We start from the raw sequence: 27,578 nt of genomic DNA on the forward strand, positions 1-27,578 counted from the left end.
TTTTGATTTGATTACCTTTCAGCCATAAAATGACAGTGCTACTAATTTTTCCCATTGATCAACACCACACATTAATAAACACTGAACTATTCCCCTATGCTTTCCTTGGTTTCGGCTTTCAAATCACGGAAATCTAAAAAAAATCGAAGTTTAGAAAAACACGGATTAGATTTTGTATCTATAAGGTCTTTTAACACTTCGAAAGATTTTTCCCAAAAACAGCCGCTCAGAAGTGACTTTAAAAAATCTTTTTGTGACCGTGGGAGGCATAAAAACTGGCTGAGATCTCCGTGAAAATGCCAGTTTACTCACAAGTGTTTCTTGACCCGACTGCCCTGCTTGCAGAAAGCATAGCATGACAACGGCTTCATGGATATGTATGCGTTTTGCTGCATTGTGTTCCTTGGTAAATTCTTCATGCAGTGGCATTCTTATATTTCTAGATTACTCTTATTTTTTCACTCTGTCACTAATTTCACATGATGGTAACGAGTGTATTAAGCAAGCTTTATGCAAGCATGTTCTGTGTAGAAGAAACTCGGGTTGATAAAAATATTTGGAGAGTGGCACTGCATGAACCATTCCTTTGGCTAAAATTAAAAAGCGACTTCAGGCTCCTCTCATGTTGTCATGCCAGGCTTTCTTCAAGTTTGGTACAGCAATATGAAGCACATAAACATTAATAATGTCAAATTTACTCAAGATATATGAGTGAAAATTTGCATTTATTCATTTAGTGCACTTCCCAATAATCATGCCAAATTCCATCGCTCTACGCCAAAAAATAAAAATTTCACACCCGGAACACGCGTCCCATGGATATTTAGATATGTAACAAGTGAAGGTGGGCTAGTTGGTTGTTGACAATGGAGTGCATATTGCAAACGCGCAAAACGACGAGGGACGAAGAGAGGAAAGCACAGGACAAGACGCGGAACTTCAACTAAGGTTTACTACAAGGAAAACCACATTTATACAAGATTTATCAGGTGTGATTACGAATCTCGTATAAATGTGGTTTCCCTTGTAGTAAATCTTAGCTGAAGTTCCGCGTCTTGTCCTGTGCTTTCCTCTCTTCGTCCCTCGTCGTTTTGCGCAGTGCAGCTGGCACGCTTTATTCACATTCACATTTTACTCACATTTATTTTTATTTCGGGCGCGCTTAGGCCATCTGGTCAGATACCCACAAGGCTTGCGGACCATGAACGTCGAAGAGAGCAACAGTTAAGCAACAGATCCCTTCGAAAACCGATACAGCCCACCGGCTGAACACTTCGGAGCAAAAAAACGCTATTTGAATGCCCGCGCAACTGTGACGGGCCTCGTCGTCCTAGGCTTAGAGTATCTCAATAATAAAAAACTCTATGGCTCTAGGGGGCGTGTTAAAAGCAACAACAGTTTCATTTTGTAAAAATAAACGCTCACAAAACAATAAAGTAAGCATTTAAAGCAATTCACTATCAAAAATAACTGCCCTTAATAAGCTGCATGTTGTTAATTTTGGAATAACATAACAGGTAACATGATTGAATAACTCGGGCGGCTTGGGCAGGCCTCTGTGTAAACTGTCACAAATGCAGAAAGTCACCTGACTGCGGCCTGCTCTCGGCAAGGAGCGCGACGCTGGTCTTGTGACTGATTCTAGTCAATTTTTCTTGGCGCCGCTCTGTGTCCCTGCGCTAACCCGAGCATGACCAGCCAAAGCCAAGGGGTCCAGCAGCTCCTCGCCGCCGAGAAGAAGGCCTCCGAGAGGGTCGCCGAAGCCCGAAAACGTAGGTCCGAACGCTACGCTCGGAGAGGACACTCACGTGAGGAGTTCGTCCGTCGGTTCGGTTTCTCACCTGCGGGCAGCTCTGGCTCCTAAAACTTACTTTCTGTATTGCTCCAGTTTCCCATTCGTCACTGCAAAACCTTACGTGCATACTGTAGCGCATTTTACCGCCGTGAGTGCTGGCGATAGGCAGCGACCATTGGTCTCCGTCCTGTGGGACCTTAATATGTTAACGACGTTGACCAAGAAAATCTCGAAAATCTCACCCCCTTCCGTAGTTTAGTAGTGCAAAACGTAGCACTTTCGGCATTCGTGTATTCGCAGCACCCCAACGGAATTCAGTGAACCCCTTTTTGACGCTCTCCCACTTTTTTTTCACCTTTCTTGGTGGGCGTTCCCAGTCAGCAGCGGGAGAAAAAAAAAAGTCTGCCGCTTCCTCGGTATCTTCTCGCGTAGTTATACTAGTTAAAACTGGGCCGGATTTGCGTCGTGCTTAATTTTGTGGCTGCGCATGACTTCTTTGTTACTACGATGGTTTCGCCCGTCTCTCCTAGAAGTAAATTAACTCCGAGGAGCTTTCTCAAGCAACTGTGAAATGAACCGGCCTGGTGGGCAGTGAACTACGACTAGAGCGCAAAGCGCTAACTGCGTGCAATTGTATTTCCCTGGAAGCGGAGGGAGAGAGGGGACTGGAGGGGAAGGCAACCGTACGTTCACTTTCGGATAGGGCAGTACCGTTTCAGCGTTACATTATAAGGTCTGTTCGATTCAGAACTGGTTCTCTGCACCAATTCTGATAAAGTTCCGTTGGTGCCGACGCGGTGCAATTCCAGTTTCTTGGTGCCGGTGCAGCGCGTCAGCAGCGCCACAAATCACTGGTGCGGAGATTTTCAATCGAGCGCGTGCACTCACGGGCCTTTTCGTCTGCTATCCGATTCTAGTGCAGGAGGGATCACGGTCCGTCGTGGTGTGTTGTGTTGCGGTGCGTCGCGTCTGTTTTTCGTGCCTCGTGTAGTCATGGACGACGAAATCGGCGAATCCATTTTTATGGAATTTTTGGAGTCGTCAGACAGCGAAGATGAGGAAGCAGACGTGGTGCTTTCTTTTGCAGCAACACAGTAAGTTCGGAAAGACCGCAACAGAATTTCAAACTACTACGAAAGCGTAGTAGCTAGGTATTTCAATTCAAGAGGCTGTTCAGGCTGTCACGAGAAAGGGGAGAAACTTCCTTTAGTTGCCCATTGATGTTAACAAACAAAACGCCGGCTGCGCGCGTCATCTGCTTACGCCGTCAAACACGTGCACCACTATCCTGCACCTCCGTCTCTGAGGGTGCCGCGGTTCTTTGCACCGAAGCGGCACCACGACTGCACCAAAATCAATCACGGACGGTGGTGCAGAGGACGCTGTGAATCGAGCGCTTTGGTGCAGCGCACCGTGAACCGGTTCCGGCGGTGCAGAGAACCACGGCTGAATCGAATGCAGCTACTATCGCGATGAAAACAGTGCCATGTTAAAAATAAGAAAGCCATGGTTGTTGTTTTTGTGGGGAAACGTTATGACGTCAATTTTTTTTTTTTTTCACGGACAGTACAGTCCTGTGGAGTATGCGCCTTTTAGTGTCTTTGTTGTAAAGAAATGTAGTTTCTTGCTTAGTAGTGCCCGGCACTCTCAAGGCTGTCTCCACAGCCCTTGTGCATAAGCCCCGCTGTGGTGGCTCAGTGGTTACGGCACTCCTCTGCTGGCCCGAAAGACGCGGATTCAATCCCGGCCGCGGCGGCCAAATTTCGATGGAGGCGGAATTCTAGAGGCCCGTGTACTGCGCGATATCAGCGCACGTTAAAGAACCTCAGGTGGTCGAAATTTCCAGAGCCCTTCACTACGGCGTCCCTTGTACTCGTAGCCTGAGTCGCTTTGGGACGTCAAACAGCAATAAAATAAACCAAACATTGTGCATAAGTTTCTGAACACTTGTGACAGATTTCTGAGTAAGGTGGTGCTTTTGCTTGACCACATTATCATTTGTGCTGAGCGTTGCTGCGAAAAAAAACTGATATGGTCACGGAACTTGAGCTGATTCTGCAGCTGAACCCGCTGTGCTGTGCAGCAGATTTCACAGCATTGTAGCTAGTCCTGCCAGCGTTTCTTTCCTCAGAACCTGCTTCTGCGTACTTTGAACAAAAAAACCCATGTGATATGTGACAGTTAACTTTGAACTATTACTTTCTCACTCTGCAGAACTGAGAAAAAATGGTGAAGAGAATGGGGCAATAAAGTAAACAGGCAAGTCTCGGGTAGTAAAGCCAATTACAGGAGAGTTGAAGTCGTGCTGGTGTAAAGAGTGTTTCAGTAAAGGTGAATTTAAGTTGCCATTGTATGTGGCACATGCGCCTAATACATATTTGCTTGCGAAATGAGCAAATATGTATAAATTGCAAGAGCTATCAGAGTAAATCATTTTCTTTTCATAACTGTATGAGTTGCGGAAAAGCAGTTTTATGAAGAAAACATTCTTTTACCCTAGATTAGTCAGCGAGGATCATCCATTGCACATTCTGTGGGTCTTTCATGAGACCTGCTGCAGTAGCTCAGGGGCGTCGGCATGGCTGCTAAGTTCAAGGTTGCAGAATTGAATCCCGGCCACTGCAGCTGCATTTCGATGGAGGTGAAATGTTGATAGGCCTGTGTGTCAGTGCGTGCTAAGGTACCCAGGTGGTCGAAATTAATCCATAGACTTCTGCTGTGGCATTCCTCTAGGCCACATGCTACTTCAGGACATTAACCCAAACATTCCTTTAGGTTCTTTAAATGGACTTGTGAATCAAACTGGTATGTTATTTTAAAACCTTGGTTATCATTCAGCCAGAAGAAAAGACCTATTTAACCTTGTTTGGTGCATGGTAGTCCTAGCTCCTTGTGTGGCGTAAAACCCAACCAACATAACTCTTTTCTGCATGCCCATATACATCGTTTTTTTTTTCCTAAAATTTTGTGTAAATGTTGGTGGTCATTGACAGAATTCATTGTAGCCGTTGAATTTCTGATACTTTGCAGGCAAGGCCAAACGACTGAAGCAAGCCAAGGATGAGGCTGAGGTGGAGATAGGCAAGTTCAAGGCTGAAAAGGAACGCCAGTTCAAGGAATACGAGGCCAGGGTATGTTTCAAACACCTGATGACCACGATGGCATTCCAAGTTGGTCCTTTTCAAAGCTGTTTGGTGTGCGCACAAATTTTAAACAAATGAGAGCAGCCATGAAAGGAAAATGTGGGACTGAAAATGCATACCATCAGTTCGACATTGACCCGCCGTGGTGGCTCAATGGTTATGGCACTCAGCTGCTGACCTGAAAGACATGGGTTCGATCCCGGCCACTGAAGTCGAATTTTGATGGAGAAGAAATTCTAGAGGCCCACGTACTGTGCGATGTCAGTGCACGTTAAAGAACCCCAGGTGGTCGAAATTTCCGGAGCCCTCCACTACGGCGTCCCTCATAGCCTGAGTCACTTTGGGATGTTAAACCCCCATAACCCCGTCACCACCCCCCTTCCCAAAAAAAGTTCCAATTTGACGGCAGTTTTGTGTGTGTATGTCAAAATTACATAACAGCAGATTAAATGTAGGCAGGAATAAAGACGCAGTGATACAGAACTCTTCATGAAGCAGTGCTTACGGACACAGACAGAGGGTGAGACAAGACAGACTGATACCCCTGTTACACGGGCGTTTTCAACGGCAGTTCAGTTGACTGTCAGTTGAACTGAACGGCAGTTAGCAGTGTTACACGGCAGCGCTAACTGCCGTTCAAATCTCAACGGCAGTTGAGTTCGACTGAGATCGGGGGTCCCAGTTGAACGGCCAACGGACAAGATGGCGTCCAACGGATAAAAAGATTTCCCGTAGTGGATTGTCTTGGCTCAGTGTATTGCGGCAAACTAAGAAAACACTCCAAATAAAACTGGTGACGCATTAAACACAGGTAGACATAGCGCGTGCGTCGAGCAGTCGAAGTGAGAAAACACAAAAAAACGACGACGACCAGCGAACCGACCCACATCGGATAGTCTTGGCTACGAACCGACATCGTCAAGCAAATTTTTGCCCAAAAGCAAAAAAAAAGGCACAAAATTTGTCGCTATAGGAAAGAATATGTACAAGACGATCATTTACTACACACAAAAAAATGTATACGCTGTTTTTCTTTACTTTCGTTTCGCTCTAAAGGCGACGTCACGTGGTTAGTGTGCTAACTGAACTGAACGCGAAGTGCTTGTGTAACAGCAAGCGAATCCAGTTGAAATCAACGACAGTTGAAATACTCAACTGAGGGTTAACTGAACTGCCGTTGAAAACGCCCGTGTAACACGGGTATGAAGGCGCTGAACTTGCAACTGAATTTTAATTCGAAAGTAAGCAGTCATTTTATACACTTACACACGCGTAAAGGCGTCTTGTCAAACAGATGCACTGCATTCATTTCATTCATTCATTTATTAAATCCTCAAAGGCCCCATTTAAGGGGTATTACATGAGGGGCGGGCGGGGAGTACGGCAGTTATGACAAAAAAAAATGATTTTCGATGGCAGTCTTGAATTGTTGAAGATCTTCAAGGGAAGCGATATGGCCGGGAAGGTCGTTCCAGTCCAGGGCAGTAGTGAGGAAAAATGATTTTTGGAACGTTGTGGTATGGGCGCGCTGGGGGTAGACTGCTCTGAGATGGCTGTGACGGGATAAACGATGGGCTGGGCGGATGAGTGCGTTGTTCGGTGGCAAGCTGTGAAGAAATGTATGATAAAGAGAAAGGCGAGCTGGTTGACGACGGGATGCTAGGGTACGAAGTTCAAGTCGAGATTTTAGTCCAGTTACACTAGCGCGATATGAGTACTCTGAAAGAATAAATAGCGAAGCGCGATTTTGAATAGATTCCAGTAAATTCGACAGGTTGGTTTGGTGAGGATCGAATATAGAACTAGCGTACTCTAGTTTAGGTCGGACAAGTGATATATAGGCAATTAGTTTGACGGAAGGGAGTGCTAAGGAAAAGTTACGCCGTAAGTAGCCAAGGACGCGATTGGCTGAGTTAGCTATATTAGTAACATGACTGTGCCAGGATAGGTCACTGGAGGTATGGACACCTAGGTGCTTAATATTGTCGGTTTGAGTTATGGGACAACCGTAAAGGAGGTAGTTGGGAAGTGAGTAGTTATGTCGGCGGTGGAAAGAGACTAAAAGGGTTTTATTGACATTTAGTTTCATGAGGCAGGTATCGCACCACTCTTGCACTTTAACGAGGTCGTTCTGTAGGACGGCAACATCTGATTGGTTATTTATGGAGCGGTAAATCACACAATCGTCGGCAAACAGGCGTATGTTCGATGACATGTTATTTGGCAGGTCATTAATATAAATTAGGAAAAGAAGGGGGCCTAAAACAGTACCAAAGCCACCCATCGCTTGTTTTATCGCATGTGGGTGGTGGCAGTGCATCTGTGTTTGACAAGACGCCTTTACGTGTGTGTGTGTAAGTGTATAAAATGACTGCTTATTTTCGAATTAAAATTCAGTTGCAAGTTCAGCACCTTCAGTTTGTCTCGTCTGATCCTCTGTCTGTGCATGTTAGTGCTGGTTTTCAATACGATGGATCACCACCAACTCGCCCAATCCTCAGTTCTTATACAGTTCATCTTATACAGAACTCTGTTTTGTTTGTCATTCCTCGGCCTTGTACGTATTCCAGGCAATGTTTCCTAATTTTAACATGTGCCAGCTTACTTCGTTCCAATCAGTGCTTCAGCTGGGTGAGCATTTGTTAAAGATGCGAATACCACAAGAATTTTAAGGTTTTGAAACACTAAAGTAGTAACGCTGCAGTAAATGGAAGATGCACTCCTGGAGTTATCAGTAAGAATGAGACTACTGTTTGCACTGAGCCACCACCGGGGGGGCCCGCCGTGGTGGCTCAGTGGTTATGGTGCTCGGCTGCTGACCCGAAAGACGCGGATTCGATCCCGGCCTCGGCGGTCGAATTTCTTTGGAGGCGAAATTCTAGAGGCCTATGTACTGTGCGATGTCAGTGCGCGTTAAAGAACCTCAGGTGGTCGAAATTTCCGGAGCCCTTCACTGCGGCGTCCCTCATAGCCTGAGTTGCTTTGGGACGTTAAACCCCATAAACCAAACCGCATTCCCCCCCCGCCGCGGTGGCTGAATGGTTACGGTGCCCAGCTGCTGGCCCAAAAGACGCGGATTCGATCCCAGCCGCGGCGGTCGAATTTCGATGGAGGCGAAATTCTAGAGGCCCATGTGCTGTGCGATGTCAGTGCACGTTAAAGAACCCCAGGTGGTCGAAATTTCCGGAGCCCTTCACTGCGGCGTCCCTCATAGCCTGAGTTGCTTTGGGACGTTAAACCCCATAAACCAAACCACATTCCTTGGTGGCGGTTAAGCCTGCCGACACCTATGAACACTAAAACGGCTCGCGGTGGTAATTACATGCGCAGCTAAATCTGTTTTTTTTCCTTGCTCGATTTTTAGCGTACTATGCTGATGTTCAGGTGAATGAGCGCAACAACTTCCCCTCTACAATTGGAGGCAATAGAGACCCAGACCTTGCGCTTTACAACCGTGGCCCATTCCCTAATGCAATATTTATCTACAAGAAACATATTGAGGCTCATTTAATTTTCTCTTTTATGCTACTACGCAGACCCCATAGTAATGCAGCTGGTCAATACAAGCTCCTTTTGCAGTGCTCGGACATGATGCAGCCACACAGTCTTTCCAATAGCTGCTGCAGCTGCGTTAGGCACGGGCAGGCAGAACCTGTTTTGCATACTGTGTGAAAGTCTCTACTGGGAGCAGCACCACCGCATCTTCGTGACATCACAACGCGTAGGAGGTGTATAGTGCTACACAAAATTGGTGCAACGGAGTGGGGAGTCATAGAACTGCTACAAACAGACAGGCATATGGTTGATGCGTAAGCAGGAGTAAAGTTGGTCTTGATAAAGGTTTATGGCAGTTTCTGTCTCGCGCTGCTTTTCTGCAAAGATGACAGCAGTGCTTCGGGGTCATTTTGTCCCTCTATTGGTGCTAGGTATTGCAAAGAATATGAGCTGAAATTGGAAAGAACATTTTTGTCATAGTTAACCAAATTCTTGTGGTAACTGAGTGAAATTGCCTTTGGTTCTCAATTCTTTTCTCCACCGCTTTCGTTGATCCACTAGCGGCTTTGTTTTTTATCTCCGACCTACTGGCCCACTTATCTACTTTGACCGATTTGTAGGAGGACTCTGCTTGCTCTCAAGAGGGGACACAGCGTTGAAATTCCAAGAAATGGCCCAAAAAATTATTTTGATAATTTTTGCAATCCGCTTATATGCCTCATTTTTTCCCGAAGTGTCATTGCTAAAATTGACTGGGAAGTACCGTAAAAAAAATAGTTTTGTGAACAGTGGCGGCTTGGAATTGTGGGGAAACATTCGAACACAAGGCATTTTTCTCTGTTAGTTTTCTTCCTAGATACTCACATTATGAAGCAGATTTCTTCAAAACTGTTTTACTTGTTTTGACTCCGTTTCAGTTGCTGGAGTCTTAGGGCCGTAGTGCAGATGTTTTTCAAATTTGTCAATTTTAAATTTCGTGTACGAAATTTTTGTTCTCACTCTAGGTATGTCAATGAGCACTGCACCACAGAAAGTGAAAAAGCAAAATTTATGCTTTATGCAAAAAAAAAAAAAAAAATTCTAGAAATGTCTTGATCGCAATGACAGTTGAGTCAGCTTTCTGCCACGTTTTCTTAATGCTGCAGCCTTTTCACAACATTCAGAGAAAAAAATATGTATTAAAAAACAATTTTCTGGAGATTTAAGTATTATTTTGTGAAAGTGGTTATAAAATTACTTCTGATATGCTGAAAAATTTCACGTGAATACATCAAGAAATACAAAAAAAAATTGTTGAAAGCCGCGTTCCCCCTTAATCACGAAATTGTCTGCCTTAGTACAGAGAAATTTAAGCATAACAGGATCTGGCTCCTGCTGAACTGTCAGGATTTTGCCTGGGTCTTTTGACACCTTTGCACTGGTCGTGATACTTCAGTGCAAAGGTATAAACACATGGGCGGAAGACTGCGCGCAGCGCGGTGCCGGCAGCAAGCCACTTGTCATGATTCCTGCTGTGACTGTGGGTTGATCTGCCGCGCATCTAATGGGTCAAGGAGCCATTTTCGACAGCTTGCCGTGTGCCGTGGAGCGGAGAGACCAATAAGGGGCACCCGGCTTAAGTCACGTGGGGAGTGTCTGCGCTGCCACCTCTTGGCTTCTACTTAAGTTACACTCCAACGGTGGCACGGGTCCGCGCGTGCTCATCCAGAATCATGGACCTCGACCGGTTTGGCATGGAGAGAGCTTCGCACTGTGGCGTTTTCCCGCGTACTCCTCACCGCCGGTATGGCCGTCCCTTTCACGGTGGGGGTTATGCCGCCATTGGCGTGCCGCGCGTTTTTCCGTTAGTGTGTTCATACCTTAACATTGTGGTAGATCCTTGTACACCATCCAAAGTGGTTGCGCCACGATGCTGCATCAATTAGAGGGCACTCTTTTCTATTAAAAGAGGTAATGGTGTCATTCAGTACACACATAGACCACAACAAACATGAAGTTTGAGTGCCACCATTTCGAAAGTTCTGTGACACCATCTGTTGAGTGCGGACTTTCGGTCTATCACACAAGGTGACAGAACACAGGGCGCATACATGAGCAGCGGTTAAAGAGCACTACGCAAACTCTGCACGGTGCCGTAATTGAAGACAATATTTGCAGTGACTGAGTTTATTATCCTGCGACTGACTTCCAGTGAGGCTGTTGTGTCCACTGGCGATGGCCTTTGCCAGCCATTTGTCCACCACTGGGGCAAATGCCTCCGGAAAGAAAAATGTTAGGTGTAACGTTAAGAGATCGGAAGCGGGTGGAGTGGGTGAGGGAACAAACGCCGGTTAATGACATTCTAGTCGAAATCAAGAGGAAGAAGTGGGCTTGGGCAGGGCATGTTATGCGAAGGCAAGATAACCGCTGGTCCCTAAGGGTAACAAAGTGGATTCCAAGAGAAGGCAAGCGTAGCAGGGGTTGGCAGAAAGTTAGGTGGGCCCATGAGATTAAGAAGTTTGCGGGGATACGGTGGCCACAACTGGCAAAGGACAGGGTTAATTGGACAGACATGGGAGAGGCCTTTGCCCTGCAGTGGGTGTAGTCAGGCTGATGATGATGATGAGTGCAAGAACTTCGCATGCGATTTTCTTAAACCATGTGTTGTTAGAAGTCTGCGAAATGAAGTGGCAGGGTTCAATAATGCAGAGAGCACTGCTATTAAGTGTTCGTCTGCATGCCTGCCCTTTGCGCGTTAATTCGGGGATACATGTATGGATAGCAGGTCTGACATGGTTTTGTCAAGCCGCTATCTCGAACCCTCAGAGGCTGGCACTTGGAGAGAGCCATGAATTACGAACGGTAGTAGCCGCGATATCACGAAATCCGGGGATCATGGCGGATCATCCCACTCGACCGAATTCACTGCCTTCTATGTCGTACTGCAGGCCACCGTGCAATTTGAGCGCGACCACATAGATCGATGCCGCTAACATGCAGACACAGAAAACCGCAGCTGGGGCTGCACTTGTCCTTTTGTGTCTGAGCAGCAGCATTGGCACAGGGTTTCACTCGGTCGGTATTGTGGTTACTGCAGTGGGTATGGACTGTCAGTCACCGTGGGTTCGAGATATGCACGAGCCGAAAGTCTGAACCAGCTGTCGCTGCGTGTACACTGGGGCACCGCTGCAGTGTACGCAGCCTCCACAGGGAGGAGAGCGGCAGCGTTGCACACAGCAAGGAAATGGGCCTCCAGGCCCATAAATGAGACGTTTATTCACCTTGTCCCGAATGCTCAGAGCGTGCCTGCATGTTCTCATAACACCGTCACTGAATGCTAAACGTATTGCAATGGCCACACAGCTAGATTGACAGTTTCAAACAGTCTTACATTTCAAGTACAGTACTTGCTCGTGCTTTTTTTACTTGCCATTTATTTATTTTGTTGTATTCACCGCAGCATGTTTGATGCTGGTCGCAATTTTAATGCCTGTTTGGAAACGATGCAGGCTGAACACTCCACGGCAACACAGCTCTTGACGCATGTTGCGCTCATTGCACATAGCGCTGCACAACCCCTCGGCTTCTTTTCCTCTGGCTTCTAATGCATGCGTAGACAATGCGGTGGTGCCCAGATAACTTCTTATACATCCAGGAGGATTGTAAAGCTCGCTCGTTGGGCACGGTGCAAAGGCACATCGTAGCGTTTTGGCAGCCCAGCAGAAGAATGGTGACTGATACCTGAGGTTGATAGTACATGCGAACCGTTCCCAGTGCGAGAGTATCATATTCTGGTCTATAGCTTCAATGGTCACCGACCTCATCTTGTCATGTTGAACGTGTACGAAGGTGCTTGTAAAGCATTGAATTTGTCTATTTTATGCCTATTCTGTTTGAATGTGAATTGATAACTTTTGCTAATTATGTTTCACTGTTTTCTTAACTTTAGTAATTGTCACTTCAGTCGTGACATTCCTAACCCAGCACCCTATCTTCCATGTTGTCAAATTTTTGCATGGCAGTATGGCTGCTAGCTGTCCTCCACTAGTTCCTCTCACAGTGGCTGGATGTGTCCCTGTATGAAATTTTGAGGGAGGTTTCATGACCGGTAGAAGGTTCCGGAGGACCCTGGTGTTTGACTTTTCCATTTTTTGAGAATTTACAACTTTGTGTTGTTTGCCTGTTGCGTGAAAGCATTATTGTAGACGTGCATTGAAGCACACGCCTCTGTGTAAAATTGTACATGCCAACATACGGCGTGACATAAGATGCACTTTCCTTCTGTGCAGCACATGGGCTCCAAGGAGGACATTGCAGCCAAGATCGAGGCGGAGACCCGTCAGAAGATGAACGAGATGAACCAGCTTGTGGCACAGCACAAGAAGGCAGTCATTGAGAAACTGCTCAGCCTGGTGTACGACATCGACCCACAGGTGCACCGCAACTTCCGGCCCACCCAGTGAGCTCAGACACTGCCGACTTCTGGAGAGAGGACGCCAGCATTCCGCCACATTCCTCCATGCGCCCTCCTCCCCCCCCCTTCCCCCCATTCGGGTGTATTGCTTCTGTCTGTGTGTGTGTAGTGAATAAAAACTGTTTGCCCCAATTATATTGGCCTGTTGTTGCCTGTACAATGTCTCGTACAGCTTCTGTGTAGGTGCTCCCATAACTGGACTAGATTGTTTGATATAATAATGCACTGACTGCATACTGATGAAAGTTTTGAAGAGGATTTTTTTTGGGGGGTTCATCGCCATCAGTCGGGCGAGTTCAGCTTAAAAATTAAGGTGGAATTAAGAGCTCAGTTCTTAATGTTGTCAGTTCTCCAATCGACGCAGATTTCTCTTTTGCGTTACGCCGGCGAATATGATTTTCAAATAAAGAGGTTTGGTTTGGTTACTAGAGGCCCGTGTACTGTGCAATGTCTGCACGTTAAAGAACCCCAGGTGGTCGAAATTTCCGGAGCCCTTCACTACGGCGTCCCTCATAGCCTGAGTCGCTGTAGGACGTTAAACACCAACAAACCAAACCAAATAAAGAGGTGAAAGTTTTGGTCTGCTCAAATGTGAAGGGGGAACGGTAAAAGGCGGTCACGACCCGCTAGTAAGCCGCGTTGGAAGGATGAACGGATAAGGCTGAACCCTCGAAATCGGGCGGCGGCTCACGCCCCCTATTTGTAACTCGTAATATATTTTGTACTTGTATATTTTGTATTTCGTAACAAATCCTTAAACTGGAGACTGGGAACCGCGGTGCTGGGAACCATGCTGGGAGCCATATAATTTCTGAGAACCATGGAGGAAGGAAAAAGGAAATTTTTCTTCCTCCAAGCTGAGAACACTCCTCTTCGCGTTTAGCACGACCTCTATCCTTCAAGGTGGGGATGAAATTTCACTCTTGACTTGATTTTAGCTACCGATCAGATGTCCTCTGCAATAATGTGAATAAATCAACCCCGTTGTTTTGAACTGGGGCTGAAAGCCCTTTACAGAAAGGTGTCAAGTGTTCAGCCGTTTCTTTACGTTGAGTTAGCGCACGCACTTTGCGGCACCAAAATGCTCCTGCACAGCACAAACAAGACCTTTTCACACGTGCACTACATTTTTTTTTCAGGTTTTATTGCGACAACTATGAAGATTTAGCGCAATTTTCTAGCCAACTTTTTTTTGTCCGCCTACAACACTGCCTCAGTCCACTTTGCCCCCCTCGGACGTCTTGTGCCATCTGTCTTGTACTCCATACCATGAACGCATGGTGTTTTTGGAAAGGCAGAGCCACTGATCTCCACTAGGGGAGCTGGATGCCGCATCGGGCGCCCGAAAGTGAAGCCACCGGAAGTAAGCGGCCTTGTCCCGGAAGTCAGCCTTTGGCAGTGCATGAAATCGGAGCTCAGCACGGTTTTTCAGTTCCAGTTTTGTTTTCCCACTTGGCATTTCGTCTTTTCGCCGTTCTCGTCTTTTTCCATGACAATGCCTACCTTTTGCGCCGCCAACTGAGCGAGGAGACCAGCGAAGTCTTCGGGAAGGACGTTTAAAAAATAAGGGCCCATTGCATTTCAATGGGGCGACACTAGCAGACGACAGGACGCCGCTACGCACAGCAAGTATGGAGCCTCGTCTACTCGGCTCGGTGTCGTCTCGTTTGCCTAGCTTCGCCAACTGTGCTCTTTACTGCGATGCTTGTTCCCACGCTCAAGCCCAAGTTATGCTATCAATGGGGGATGAATATAAGAAAGAATAGGTTGAAACATTCACCAGGCAGCTTACTTTGCAGCGACCATTTTACCGAATTAAGTTTAGACCGAACCGGAGCGAGGGCTAGGCTACTATCTTGTGAGGTGTCGACGGTGTTCGGTTGGTTCACATTAGCGCCTCCAAAAGGTATTGTACTGCTTTTTCGACGGAGCGTGTCATGTACTGTTTCGTGTTGTAGCAAGTTAAGCCTGAATGGTCTTTAATTCGTGGTGCTTGGTGCAGTTGACTTCTAACAGCGCTTCTCACGCGCACTGCACCGTTCGCCTTTCTTGTCAGTCGTTCCTCTCGCGCTTGCCTTTTCTTTACTGCACGAAAATTCGGTTTTAAGGTGACCTAGCCTCATCGTCATTCCACTACTTCTCCTTTACGCTCGGAATACACGAACCAGGCAAGAACATAGTGTTTAATGCACGTACCCCCTTGCCGAGGCAGGGTGAGACCTGCATGCCTGTTTTCTTCGCTTTCGCAGAAATTACAGGGTTCTGCACACAATGCTCACATTTCTCGCGTTCAGCTTGCTTCTTCCTTTCATATAACAGCAGACATCACACGAAAACCACGCAAAAAACTGAGAACGAAAGGGCGAAAGACACGACTTTTCGCATTGAAATACACAGCAGACACCCGACTTCCGGGACAAGCGGTCCAACTTCCGGTGGCTTCACTCGCGCTCGTCTCGGAAAGCGGGAATGCGGCATCCAGCCACCTAGTGGAGATCAGTGGGCAGAGCAGCGGTGACAGCGGCGCGGGAATTTTCCTTCCTTCGTGACCTCGGTAGAGAACTTGTCATGACAGTGCTGTTCCTTAGTTGTGTTCATGAGCTGTAAAGCCAAGGGAGCCTGTGGCCACTCCAAGTGTAGCCACAAGTGGTCCTGACTCACTTTGCGGCAGGTAGGTAAGTTCTTCGGCGCCGCTATGGCGCCGCGGAGGACGCCATCGGTCAAGGTAAAAGTGTCTTACAGTATTTTACATGCTGCGCTTCGATAAAGTGGCCAGAGTTACTTTGTTAGGTTACTATATGGAATCGTTTTGATGTGAACTCTCGCAAAGTGATCCCGAAGATGTATTTCGTCGTCGCGTTCAAACTCTCCGTTTACCTGCATTCTCCCGGAGGCCGTTTCAGATTCTGTCTAGCTTGACCTGTAACACTGCAAGCGATGACATGGGAGGACGAAATGGAAAAGTGCCGGAGTGTTCTGAAGGGGACTGCATCGCATGGAAACGAACGGAGCGCGGAGAGGAGTGCGCTGTTTATCTTCTTTCTCCGCGGACCGTTTCTTTGTTTCCAAAATGAAAACGTGCTTTTACGCTTGGTCGGAGGTGCTACAGACACGAGTGCCAACTGTGCACACGACTCTGAGATGTTCTTCGCATGCTTGACGCCCCCTTGTAGGCGTAGTCGTTCGTTGCTGCGTGAGCCGCGTCGTTGAGTTTGCTCTCCGGAACTTTTTCTGCACGCAACTCGCGTCGCTCTGCGCTCTGGACGTCGTTATCATTTTGCCTCGGCACTGCTTTTTGAGAAACGCTAGCTCCGAAGAAACGCCTTCACGATTTGAGGCTCTCACCTTAATCAGGGGTGCAACAGCTGAAATAGGATTTGTAGCAATTTCTGGAGCAGAAAAATCTTAGTTTTGGAGCAGTAAAATCCATATTTGGAGCAACTTACGGGAAAAATATTCGGCATTTTGGAGCTAATAGGCACCCTGCACCCGCCAGGCACCGCCACCGTCGAGGCTGCGTTCAGCTCCCCCGCGCGGCCAGTTCCTCGTCCCTGTCAGGAAGGCTCGCCCCGCGACTTCGAAGGGATGGCGTCTGCTAGCGGCTGCCGCTTTTCGTAGAGGCGGGATTTCGACCTATTCATTCATGATGCTGAAAAATTCCTTCGAGGAGCGAACGTCAGGAAAGGAACGAAGATTTTTGAAGCAGGCCATGTACACGTGAAAGAGGCGGTATCTTGAGACGGGAGCGAAGTAGCAGCGCGGTGCACTGCGCAGACAAACATCCCTGCGCCACCGAAAACGACCAAATTAACGCTAAGAAATATTTGTATCTGGTGCCTGTTACCGCTGAACTCTCACTCATTTTTTTTTATGTAGCTATATTCCAGTAGACAGCTTGTTACCGCAAGCTGTAGTTGCAAGGCAGGCATCGCAGGCAAATGTAAATGCGCTGCTACCGTTGCCGTGTTTTTGGAGCGGTGTGAAACGCACTGCAAAACGAGCCAACCGCAAGCCTGGAGCGTTCCTGCATTTAAAAAAACTTACCCTAAACTTTTAAAGACGGCCAGGCGGTATAACATTGAAGGTAATTAGAAAAGTCCAGTTTTTGAGCGAGCGGTGCAAACTTGACTTCATAACATTCTCGTCTGCTGCACCTTCGGTGTTCGATGTGAAATGCCCTGTTCAAACTACGCCTTGAAATGATGTACCCATGGCGTAATCTGCCGCTCATATTTTCTAATTTTTCCAGCAACTGTCAGGTCCTTGTCGTTGCAACACGTGTGTCAGTGTTTTGATGATATGAGATGTCCAATGAACGAGCTTTTGCAAGCAGAAAAGGATGCAAGCTGCGGCGAAGCGCCTGTGCGGACTGAAACTCCTGCGGAAAACAAAACTTTTTGACTGGGATTGTGCAAAAAAGGAGCATCCCAGCTATTTCATGCAGGATTCTTGCAGAAAGCGTGTGCTCAAAAAGCGGGATTTCATTGCAAGCTTTGTTTAATCTCTACACATTCAGTACAAGTACCCTAAATTTTCGACATTAGCATTGTACTAAATTATCGCCCAGTCGTTCAGATGTGGAGGCAAAGATTTATCAGGAACATGTTGCCGTTCCCCTGAAAACATGCCTTTACTGTCGAAAAAGACGCTGGACGACAAGGCGCAGTGGAAGCGAGCAAGGATTCCGCGCATAACTGGAAGTAAGGTAAACGATTCTTTATTGCGCAAAATTCGGGCTTCTTCCTCAGGCGTGACTGCGGGAGAGTTATGCGTGGCTTTTTAATACCACATATTGTTTACATATTGTTTACAGCCATGCATGAGTCAAATAAGCTTCTGCACGGGTTTGACCATTGCTAGACCAGAAACCGCGCGTGCGTGTTGCCCGTCGCGAAGGGCGGGCAGTCTCCCAATGTCGCTTCGGAAATCCACAAAACCTTGTCCCAGGCGAATTTATATACGCATTATTGCATCCTGTAACACAGCAGTGTGTCCTGCTGTTGTTATGTGCCATTTTTTCTCCGTAAGGACGCCCAAAACTGCTTCGGGACGGCGCGCGCAGCACAGCGGGAGCTGTCCGACTGCTCCCGCCTTCCTGACAGGGACGCGCGCGCGCGTCGCGCGGGAGTTAGATGCGCAGGGTGCCTATATTCATAACATGGAGCAATTTCACGGGAAAGAAGCCTTACTTCCTGTACAAAAATAAGATCTGAACATCGGACTATATACATGTGAGCCATAAAATCTAGTTGGTTTATTTTTTAAGGCTGTCTCACTTCAATTATGCTTTAGCTTCATTGGGCAAGGATCTCCAAATCATTTACAAATGAACGCTTGAGAAACACATAAGGTAGGGATCTATGCACAAACCTGTAAAAAAGGTTAATCCGTAGGTACAGGTGCGGCCAGAATAATACGGAGCACAGGAAGGGTCGCGGAGCAGCGGAAACGTGCTCATGCGCGCTGCCTAGCAGTGGCGACAGGAACTATCTTAGTTTGGACGCGGCGAGATGGTGCCGGTAGCACGGACCCACTTTTTCCGCAGGCCTATCAACATCCCAGCATATAGTATGCAATACCTTGCTCTCTGATCGACTGATACTCTGCTGACAGCGCCATGCGCTTCGTTGCCCCGTTTCTCGCATCGAGGAGCGGCGCGCGCTGTAAACGTGCGCAAGACGGCCGCTTTGGCATTACGTGTTATCTCGGACCTTCAGTCCGCGCGTCCACCGAGGCTGGAGTGAGCACGCCTGGATGAAGGCAGCACCTGGCGGTGTTGCCCGAACCAGCTCAGCATCTTTCGAACAGTGATAACGGCAGGGTTACAGGAAAGAGGGGGGCTCGGCGGCAGGCACTCTCGCTGCACGCGGATTGCCAGGGTTGTCTTTGTTGTGCTGATAGGTGGCGCTTAGATGCAGTTTCTGCTAGCTTGGCCGCCTTCCGCGTGCTCCGTATTATTCTGGCCGCACCTGTACACTATACAAGACCAAGCAAAGGAACATACAAGAAATAGTTTGCATCAACACTACAAAAAAATTTCTTGCAGTTCTAATCACATGTAGACAGGAATATCGACTAGAACACATCACGACTAGCACCAACACCAAATAGACAAGAATGTCCACATCATGACTAGGTGCAAGGCAAGCTAAGCCGCTCCTGCACTATTACAATATACATGTCTAGTGTAGATGTTGTTTGCATGTCAATGCCTCGCCTTTTTTAACATTTGCTTTTCCAGTTCCTTGAGGTCTTTAAGGGCTTGCTCAAGGTTTCCATTCCCTGTAGTCAACAGCAAGCGACCACTTTCAACCTTGTCCATGTCTTTCTCTTTCTTTGATGCCGAAGTTTATCATCTCTTCAGCCCTAGTGAGCAACACCTTGCTGGCTTGCACCTGGCCTTCCAATGCTTTCTTCTTTGCTTCAAGAGTACACTGGTTTGAAACAGCCTCCTCTGCTGCCCGCTTGCTTGTGCTTTCTTCAGCGCTCATCCTCAGAGCATACTTCGCTCGTGACTGCCTCACGCATCTCAAAAGGTTAGAGCTGAGGGGCACCTTACTTGCATCACCATCATAGCGCTGAAGATAACTTTTAATGTGGCGCATTCCGTTAACACTAGCGATGTTCAGAGAGCTCCGTCCATCTAAAAGGTGCTTATTTTCACTGAAGCCTCGTTCTAGGTCAGCATTTCCGTGCGGCAGAGAAAGAACTGCTTTTACAAGTTTCGAAAGCATGGGATACTTTGTTTCACCTGTTATTGTTTTCATGCAAAATATCTTTGCCCAGCCTTCCTTCCAGGGTGCCTTTGCTCTGATCGCACTTCAGCATGAGCCATTCATCAACGAGAGATGACACCTGACCATCACCCAAAACCTGAGGAAGTTGCCCCACAATGTAGCGTAAGGACCGCACTTCCTGCTCAGCATTCTCGTATTGTAAACCCAGGAACCTTGCATGCATGACCACTTTATTTGTGAGGGGGAGCTTCTGAAGCAATGCTTTCGAACAAGCAAGGTAAAATGCCCGAGCTCCGAGGCGGAACCTTTTTTTCTCCGAAGGGTCCCAGCCTTCCATAGCTTTTTCTGTGTCCACGCCAACTTCCGGTCGTGCCTTCCAAAAGGCAGCATCATCCAGGTTAAGCTTGGTTAACTCCTCTGCACTCTTGCTACAAAATATTTCGCTTCTTAAAAACCGACTCAAAACTCGTCGCACTAATCCTAGAATTTCTTCATGAAGGACATGCAGAAGTGCCTTTGGAAGAGTTTCTGGAACCCGGTGAACAGCTCTGCAGCATTCCTCAGAAACAGTACCTTTGCATAAAGGTCCGTGCTGCCAAAAGCTGCAGCAAGTCTGCTGTGTTGGGTCTGCACACCTGGTCGCAGTCTACCACAGTTCCCCCCAAAAAAGGACTGCAAGGCAGTGAATTGTTCTTCCACACGGACTAGAGAATCTTGCAATGTCAGCCAGCGATTAGAGACGTGTCGGAGGAAGACATGAGGCTCTATCCCCAAAATCTCTTGGATGTTCTTTCAGGCCCTCGGCACGCACAGGATGCTTAAAATAATAATAAACATCCCTGACAAGTTCTTCAACATCAGAACAAAATGCATCTAAGCCCTTCGAAAATGCATTGTGCACTTTGTGCAAAGTCACTCCCCAACATCAACAAGATTTGGGTTTATCTTTTGTTTCAGCTTAGATTTCACGCTCTTCATGACATTAGGGCCATCACTGAAAAAGCAAAGAAACCCTTGTTTTGGCAACTCAGTTAGGGCATCCTCTATGCACCCTACAATTATATCCCCAGTGGCACGACCGAGGCTAAAAGAGTTCAAGTGCTCGACAACAACTTGCTTTGCACTTTCGGAGAAATATCTAACCAGCAAATCCAACTGCTGTACACGCTGTTCAGGTTTTGGAGTTTCGTCAATCATTAACGAAAAAAAAAAACATTTGGCCGACACAACTCTGTCAAAAGCTTTGACTTGAAGTAAGGCCCCAGACCATCTGAGATGACATAAGAAAGTTTTGCCCTTCCACAGGTAAAACTCTTGGCCACATCACTGTCGGGAAACATCCTTTTATAGATGTGTGTTGCTGTGTCACCCTATGAGTAGGGAATGCCTTTTGAAACAACAGACATTGCAAATATGGTTTCAGCCTCACAAACTTGGTCTTGCAACGAGGAACGAGGCCTCCCCCGTGAAAAATCTATCGTGGCTTGCACGGTCTTGGGCGCCAGTAGCACACCACTAGAATCTCTATGCTTTGCCGCTACCTCCACATGCTTCTTCATGTTTGCATGGCGCTTGACAGCAGCAGTACCATGCTGAGCACAGCAAATTGTCCCCACAGCACCCACCCGAGGTAAGAGTTGGTGAGTTGCGGAGTGAGCTTGCGCCCACTCCTTATGAGCTCGGCCTTAACTTTCTGCCAACAACCCTCGATGTGCTGCGTGTGGGTGCTGGTTGCGGGGTCCACAAAGTTCGTCGAGTGGTTCACGGTCTTGTGGGACAGGCCCATGGAGACACCGTTCCCGTCGACGAGTCCTGGCACGCACCGGTAAGCGGCCCACTCATCGCTGCAGATGGTGGTCCCTGGGAGGACGTTGGCAGCAAATCATGCCGAAAATCCATGGCCCTCGGTCGACGCCGCCGCCATAGTTGTTCTGGCGATGAGGCGGCACGTTGTCGCCGGCCATAAGCCGGCCGCGGTTATATTTTCTCCTACCTCGCATCAGGCATTCGTCTACCTGAACTTCTTCACCCGGGCCACCCATCGGAGGCGCTCGCTGGAGCTCCTTGCAGCACACCTCCCGGACGTAGTTGCTCCAGTCTGTGCAAGCGTCCATGCCTATATCGCCACCCTGCATTTCCATGGCGACACACATCGGCATCCCTTTTGCCATGCAAAACGTCAGGTACAGCACTTGTCCCCTTGACACTTTCACGTTAGGGCGACCCAAACGATCTTTGTTAGCAAAGAAGCTTGCAGAGTCCCCTCCACTTGTCTGAAGAGCAGCGGTGCCGTGTAGTTGAGAGAGCTGCTTCCGGCATCGGTTGCAGCGAAACTGGGCCCGCTTCCCTTTAGTTGAAGGGCGATAGTAGGTTACGACCTCGCCGTCACAGTTGGGCCGTTGGTCATTAAATCCTAGCTGTCTGCAGACTCCCCAGTATTCCGATGTGGCCGGCCGGCCCATGGAGGCTGCGGAGGGCTGGGGTCGCACTACCGACGACTGCGGCGCCAGTTTGAATGTTTTAACGAATGCTTCCTGGACCTCGTCGTCCTCTGTGATGCGACCCATCTCGGCGAACTTTGGGTCCTCTCGGATGGCAGACATGCTTCGGAAGGACGCGCTCACGATAGATGCCGACAAACCACGAAACAGCGCAAAAGGAGCCCGGTGGGCACAGTTCTAGCTGGCCTGTAAAAAATAGCAGTCATCGATGTTCGTTTTGTTGATAGAGCTAATCAACCTGCTTAATGCTGTAAAAGCCCCGCCGCGGTGGCTCAGCGGTTATGGCGCTCGGCTGCTGACCCGAAAGACGCGGGTTCGATGCTGCGGAGGCGAAATTGTAGAGGCCCGTGTACTGTGCGATGTCAGTGCACGTTAAAGAACCCCAGGTGGTCGAAATTTCCGGAGCCCTCCACTACGGCGTCTCTCATAGCCTTAGTCGCTTTGGGACGTTAAACCCCCATAAAATCAAATTAATGCTGTAAAGCCAAGAAACAAGTGTTATTCACTTTGTGCAGTAACTCAGCAGAGTCCATCACCATTACTGTGCCTTTGCATTCGGAGCATGCATCCCTCATGCAGCCAACAGATTAGATGCATGCATAGTTTTCCTTTGGTGAAAAAATTTGGGCAGTCCTGTTGATATCCATTTTTTTACTGAATTTGTCGGGCATAGATGCTTCATAGAGGCACGTCACCAGTCTGGAAGTGCCCTGCTTCTACAGGCTCTTGTTTGCAGCCTGTTAGTGAAGTAAAATTTAAGTAGCTGTAGGCAACTTGGAATGGTCAGCACTGCGTCAGCACCACCAACGCCGGCGCCAAGTATTTGAGGCGGTTGACACGGCCGGGTTGCTTTCGAGTTGTGCGGCGGGAATCATGTCTGTCGTCATTTTTTTTGGTTTCAAGGCCATTGAAGACCTTCAGAGCTATTTCCGACCACCGATACTCGTGAAAGGATGCCGCCTATTTGAGAACGGTCATGTCTACAACGTGAAAGAAGTCTTAAGGGTAAACTTCGTGAAAGACGAAGGCTGAAGGTACAGAAAACACAGTACAAGCGCTGCCTTCCGTCTTAGTTTTTTTGCTCTGTTTACCCTTATGAAATGTATCACCAACTCTTCCGTTTGGTTATAGTGATGAAAGAAGTCGACTGGAAGGACCCCACTCAGCTGACAGCTGCTGAATGTGGCTTTTTAACGCAGCACACCAAGAATTTTTTTTTTTGCAGACATTCATCCATTGTGACAAATAGTAAGGTGCATCGACCAGAAACCTTGTTACTGTGAAGCATGAAACCGCACAGACACTAAAAGGTCATTACTACAGAGTGCTTATTTTTACAGTGCATTTCGCTAATATTCTGCATATACAAATACGAGAGGCTGAACATATAGCTGAGGCACTTGGGATTTTGTTCTCATCGCTGCCCGTATTAACAAGACAAAAATACACGAGTCCCAATGGGCCCCTAGCATTTTCGCTTTGCCCATTGTCCGGGCAGTGAGTTTTTATATTAACGAGGCGTAAATACATTGGAAAAAGTTTGGTCCCCAGCAAAACTGTCCGTAATTCAAGTCGTCCATATTAATGGGGGTCGTATTAACTGGGCACAACTATTGAGTTACTGAGTTCGCTCAGCACTTGATAACTGACTTAGTCATTCCTTGCAACTGATTATTGGCAGCTTGAGATTTGCCAGTTTGCAGCACATATGAAACACTTCTGTCATGCAAGGAATTAGTTCAGTTGGCAGTCTGTTGTTCAGTATGTTATGTCTTAATTCTTGAGATCATCCTTTCAACATGGATCCTAACCTGTGCTATGTTTTCATTTCATTTTATTACCTTTAAGGCCCCAATAAGGGGTGTTACATAGGGGGTGACAAAATGTAAAGAAAAAGTTACGATATGAGGAACTTTCTTACATTTTCAGCAAACTATGATTAGCTTTTGGTTTGGAAGGCTATTCCAATCTGCCATTCCAAAGGAATTTGAAAACGTGACAGTGCGAGAATGACCATGGGCAACTTGGTGGGGTGTGATATGATATAGGGGGAGATAATAAGGAAGATAATAGAGCTATGAAAAATTGTTTGAAATAAAGATAGGCTGGCAGTTCAAGGATGCAGCAATAAGGGTGATAATCCAGATGCTGTTTTCAAGGAGGTAACGCTGATGTCATAGGAATACGAAAAGTGAATGAAATGTGCACGTGATTTTGAACAAGTTTCGAGAGAGCATTAACAAGATAAGCTTGACGAGGATTCCAAACGGGCGATGAAAATTCTAGATTAGGCCTGACGAATGATTTGCAGGCTAATAACTTTACATGTGGGGGAGCATGATGTAGATTACTTTTCAAGAATCCTCACGTCCTGTTCTCTGATACTATGTTAGTAACGTGCAAACTCCAAGAAAGACCTCTAGCAGTTGTTATGCCTAAATACTTGTAGGGCTGTAATAGTTGTACAGGAACTTCAGAGATTATGTAAGGAAAGATAAAAGGATTATGGTGACTGTGGATGGACTGAGATTTACACTTGTGCTGGTTAAGTTTGTGGGCGATTCCTCTGCGCGGGGACGCACAGGCAGTGACTCGAGGCAGGTCTTTGTACAAAAAGGTTTATGCTCTCACATTGCAGGGGGGTCGGTCGTCGTTGGGGCAGCGGGGTCAGGTGGTCCTCTGGCAGGGCTGGTCCAAGAGAGAGAGAGCCTTCGCGGTCGCGTCTTAAGAAGGCTTCCTCCTAGCCTCGCTCCCCCCGCCCCACCACACGGGAAGAAGGGGTCCAGGCTACCCGCGGTGAGCGGCGCGGGATTTGAGCTGCCCGCGAGCAGACCCTACATCTCCCCCCCCCCTCAAACGTCCGTCCTGGGGTCCGCCAGTAGGCGTTCGATGACCTCCGGAAATGGGTCGTTATCCATGGTGTCGTCGAAGGAGGGAGGGGAGCTCGCCGGGGGGCCGCTCACCGCTAGCTGGATGGGCTCCTCACGAGCCGCCTGGGGGAGCGAGGCGCCTGGCCCCACGTTGGGCGCCATTATTTGTGGGCGATTCCTCTGCGCGGGGACGCACAGGCAGTGACTCGAGGCAGGTCTTTGTACAAAAAGGTTTATTCTCTCACATTGCAGGGGGGTCGGTCGTCGTTGGGGCAGCGGGGTCAGGTGGTCCTCTGGCAGGGCTGGTCCAAGAGAGAGAGAGCCAGCCTTCGCGGTCGCGCCTTAAGAAGGCTTCCTCCTAGCCTCCTTCCCCCCGCCCCACCACTCGGGAAGAAGGGGTCCAGGCTAGCCGCGGTGAGCGGCGCGGGATTTGAGCTGCCCGCGAGCAGACCCTACATCTCCCCCCCCCCCTCAAACGTCCGTCCCGGGGTCCGCCAGTAGGCGTTCGATGACCTCCGGATCCGGGTTGTTATCCATGGTGTCGTCGAAGGAGGGAGGGGAGCTCGCCGGGGGGCCACTCACCGCTAGCTGGATGGGCTCCTCACGAGCCGCCTGGGGAAGCGAGGCGCCTGGCCCCACGTTGGGCGCCATTATTTGTGGGCGATTCCTCTGCGCGGGGACGCACAGGCAGTGACTCGAGGCAGGTCTTTGTACAAAAAGGTTTATTCTCTCACATTGCAGGGGGGTCGATCGTTGGGGCAGCGGGGTCAGGTGGTCCTCTGGCAGGGCTGGTCCAAGAGAGAGAGACAGCCTTCGCGGTCGCGTCTTAAGAAGGCTTCTTCCTAGCCTCGCTCCCCCCGCCCCACCACTCGGGAAGAAGGGGTCCAGGCTACCCGTGGTGAGCGGCGCGGGATTTGAGCTGCCCGCGAGCAGACCCTACAAGTTCCATTAGCCACTTGTTACATTAGCTACTTGTTACGTTGTACGTGTCCCTGACCTCCTGAGCTGTAAATTGGGCACCATGCAAGGATGGAGGCATAACAAGCACAGCGTTGTGGTCCCCCAAAGCTGTGCAGATGCCAGGAAACGAGGTAATAATGCCGTTTAGAACTATCTGGCACTGTAGCCTGAATTACTGTGGCTGGGGGACGAAAATTCCATTTTCTGGTCTCAAATGGCATAGCCTTCAAAACACTTTTAAAGTGCTGTGTAACAGATGTTTCACTTACTGCTGACAGACTGGCTAGGGATGAATAGCTAATTCCAAGCTTCAGTTCCAGCAGGAATATGAGCACCCTGTTTTCCATTGGAACGTCATGTTTTCGCTCGGAATTACTCGAGAGCAAAGTACATCAAAGAAAACACAACATGGCTGAAATTGCAAAACACTTTTAAAGTGCTGTGAAACACATTGTTACGTTCGAGATTTCGAGCGTGTCTTGCTCGGTCTTTCGGACTGGGGAGCAGTGCCTGGCGGGTCGTGCCTCGGCAAAGTCCCCCGCAGTTCGTCCGACAGAGGAGTCAGAGATTCAAAGTCATGGACTTGGACTACGCGCTCATCGCATCGCATGGGGTGGCGACAGCGACGCGTACGGCTACGACCATTACGACTAGGTGGCAGAGCCGGCTCTCGTCCCAATAGCCTGGCGGGTCGTGCCTCGACTTCGTTCTGAGAGTAAGCTGCTCAGCTCTGATCTGGACGGGATGAGCGAGCCTCTTTTTAAGGGGTCTCCCTGACCCCGCAGATATTGTCCCAGGGGATAAGGGGAAGGGGGAGAGTGATTAGGCTCCCTCGCTGCACGCTCTCCCGCCCGCTGCTTCATGCGCCATCTAGCCTACGCTGCCGTCACTCTGTGCACCGCTGGTGCCGCCACCTCTCGTGCATGAACGCAAGCCTCTCATTTTATTTTCGTAACAATATTTTCACTCGGAATGCACTGGAAGCATGCTCAAGAGCAAAGTACATACAATAAAACACAACATGGCTGAAATTGCAAAAACACTTATAAGTGCTGTGAAAGATATGTTTCACTTACTGCGGACAGAATGGCTAGGGATGAGTAGCTAATTCCAAGCTTTAGTTTCAGCAGGGATATGAGCACCGTGTTTTCCAATGAAACATCATATTTTCGCTCGGAATGCACTGGAAGCATGCTCAAGAGCAAAGTACATCAACGAAAACACAACATGGCTGAAACTGCAAAAACACTTTAAAGTGCTGTGAAAGAGATGTTTCACTTACTGCGGACAGAATGGCTAGGTATGAGTAGCTAATTCCAAGCTTCAGTTTCAGCAGGGATATGAGCACCCTGTTTTCCAATGAAACATATTTTCGTTCGGAATGCACTGGAAGCATGCTCAAGAGCAAAGTACATCAACGAAAACACAACATGGCTGAAATTGCAAAAACACTTTAAAGTGCTGTGAAAGAGATGTTTCACTTACTGCGGACAGAATGGCTAGGGATGAGCAGCTAATTCCAAGCTTCAGTTTCAGCAGGGATATGAGCACCCTGTTTTCCAATGAAACATCATATTTTCGCTCGGAATGCACTGGAAGCATGCTCAAGAGCGAAGTACATCAA

At 48.1% G+C, this 27,578-nt stretch overlaps 1 protein-coding gene, 1 long non-coding RNA gene and 2 pseudogenes across 2 annotated transcripts in view; 2 read left to right on the forward strand and 2 right to left on the reverse strand.

Annotated features, from left to right (window-relative positions):
* The first annotated feature begins 1,553 nt into the window (after nucleotides 1-1,553).
* Vha13 (V-type proton ATPase subunit Vha13) lies at nucleotides 1,554-13,021 on the forward strand. The gene is made up of 3 exons (XM_089560273.1): nucleotides 1,554-1,772; nucleotides 4,826-4,926; nucleotides 12,702-13,021. Exons 1-3 carry the CDS (start codon nucleotides 1,691-1,693, stop codon nucleotides 12,873-12,875), a joined length of 357 nt encoding a protein of 118 aa, XP_089416399.1. The 5' UTR covers nucleotides 1,554-1,690; the 3' UTR covers nucleotides 12,876-13,021.
* Nucleotides 13,022-15,390: 2,369 nt separating this feature from the next.
* LOC149370132 (uncharacterized) overlaps nucleotides 15,391-27,578 on the forward strand; it is a 106,975-nt gene continuing 94,787 nt past the window's right edge. Inside the window, exon 1 of the long non-coding RNA XR_016285581.1 lies at nucleotides 15,391-15,611. This is a non-coding gene — a long non-coding RNA (uncharacterized LOC149370132). The remainder of the gene's footprint in view (nucleotides 15,612-27,578) is intronic.
* LOC149370133 (uncharacterized) lies at nucleotides 20,104-21,245 on the reverse strand (annotated as a pseudogene).
* On the reverse strand, nucleotides 21,248-21,835 carry LOC149370134 (uncharacterized; annotated as a pseudogene).

This window comes from Amblyomma mixtum, chromosome 1, assembly GCF_055824585.1.
Source record: "Amblyomma mixtum isolate Tamu chromosome 1, ASM5582458v1, whole genome shotgun sequence".
Classification (NCBI taxonomy): domain Eukaryota; kingdom Metazoa; phylum Arthropoda; class Arachnida; order Ixodida; family Ixodidae; genus Amblyomma; species Amblyomma mixtum.

Bases quoted from the DNA above. Each gene is read 5' to 3' on its own strand.
- Vha13 (XM_089560273.1), top strand. From the start codon at position 1,691: ATGACCAGCCAAAGCCAAGGGGTCCAGCAGCTCCTCGCCGCCGAGAAG. The intron at 1,773-4,825 runs GTAGGTCCGAAC...GATACTTTGCAG, and splicing joins GGTCGCCGAAGCCCGAAAAC to GCAAGGCCAAACGACTGAAG. The intron at 4,927-12,701 runs GTATGTTTCAAA...CCTTCTGTGCAG, and splicing joins TCAAGGAATACGAGGCCAGG to CACATGGGCTCCAAGGAGGA.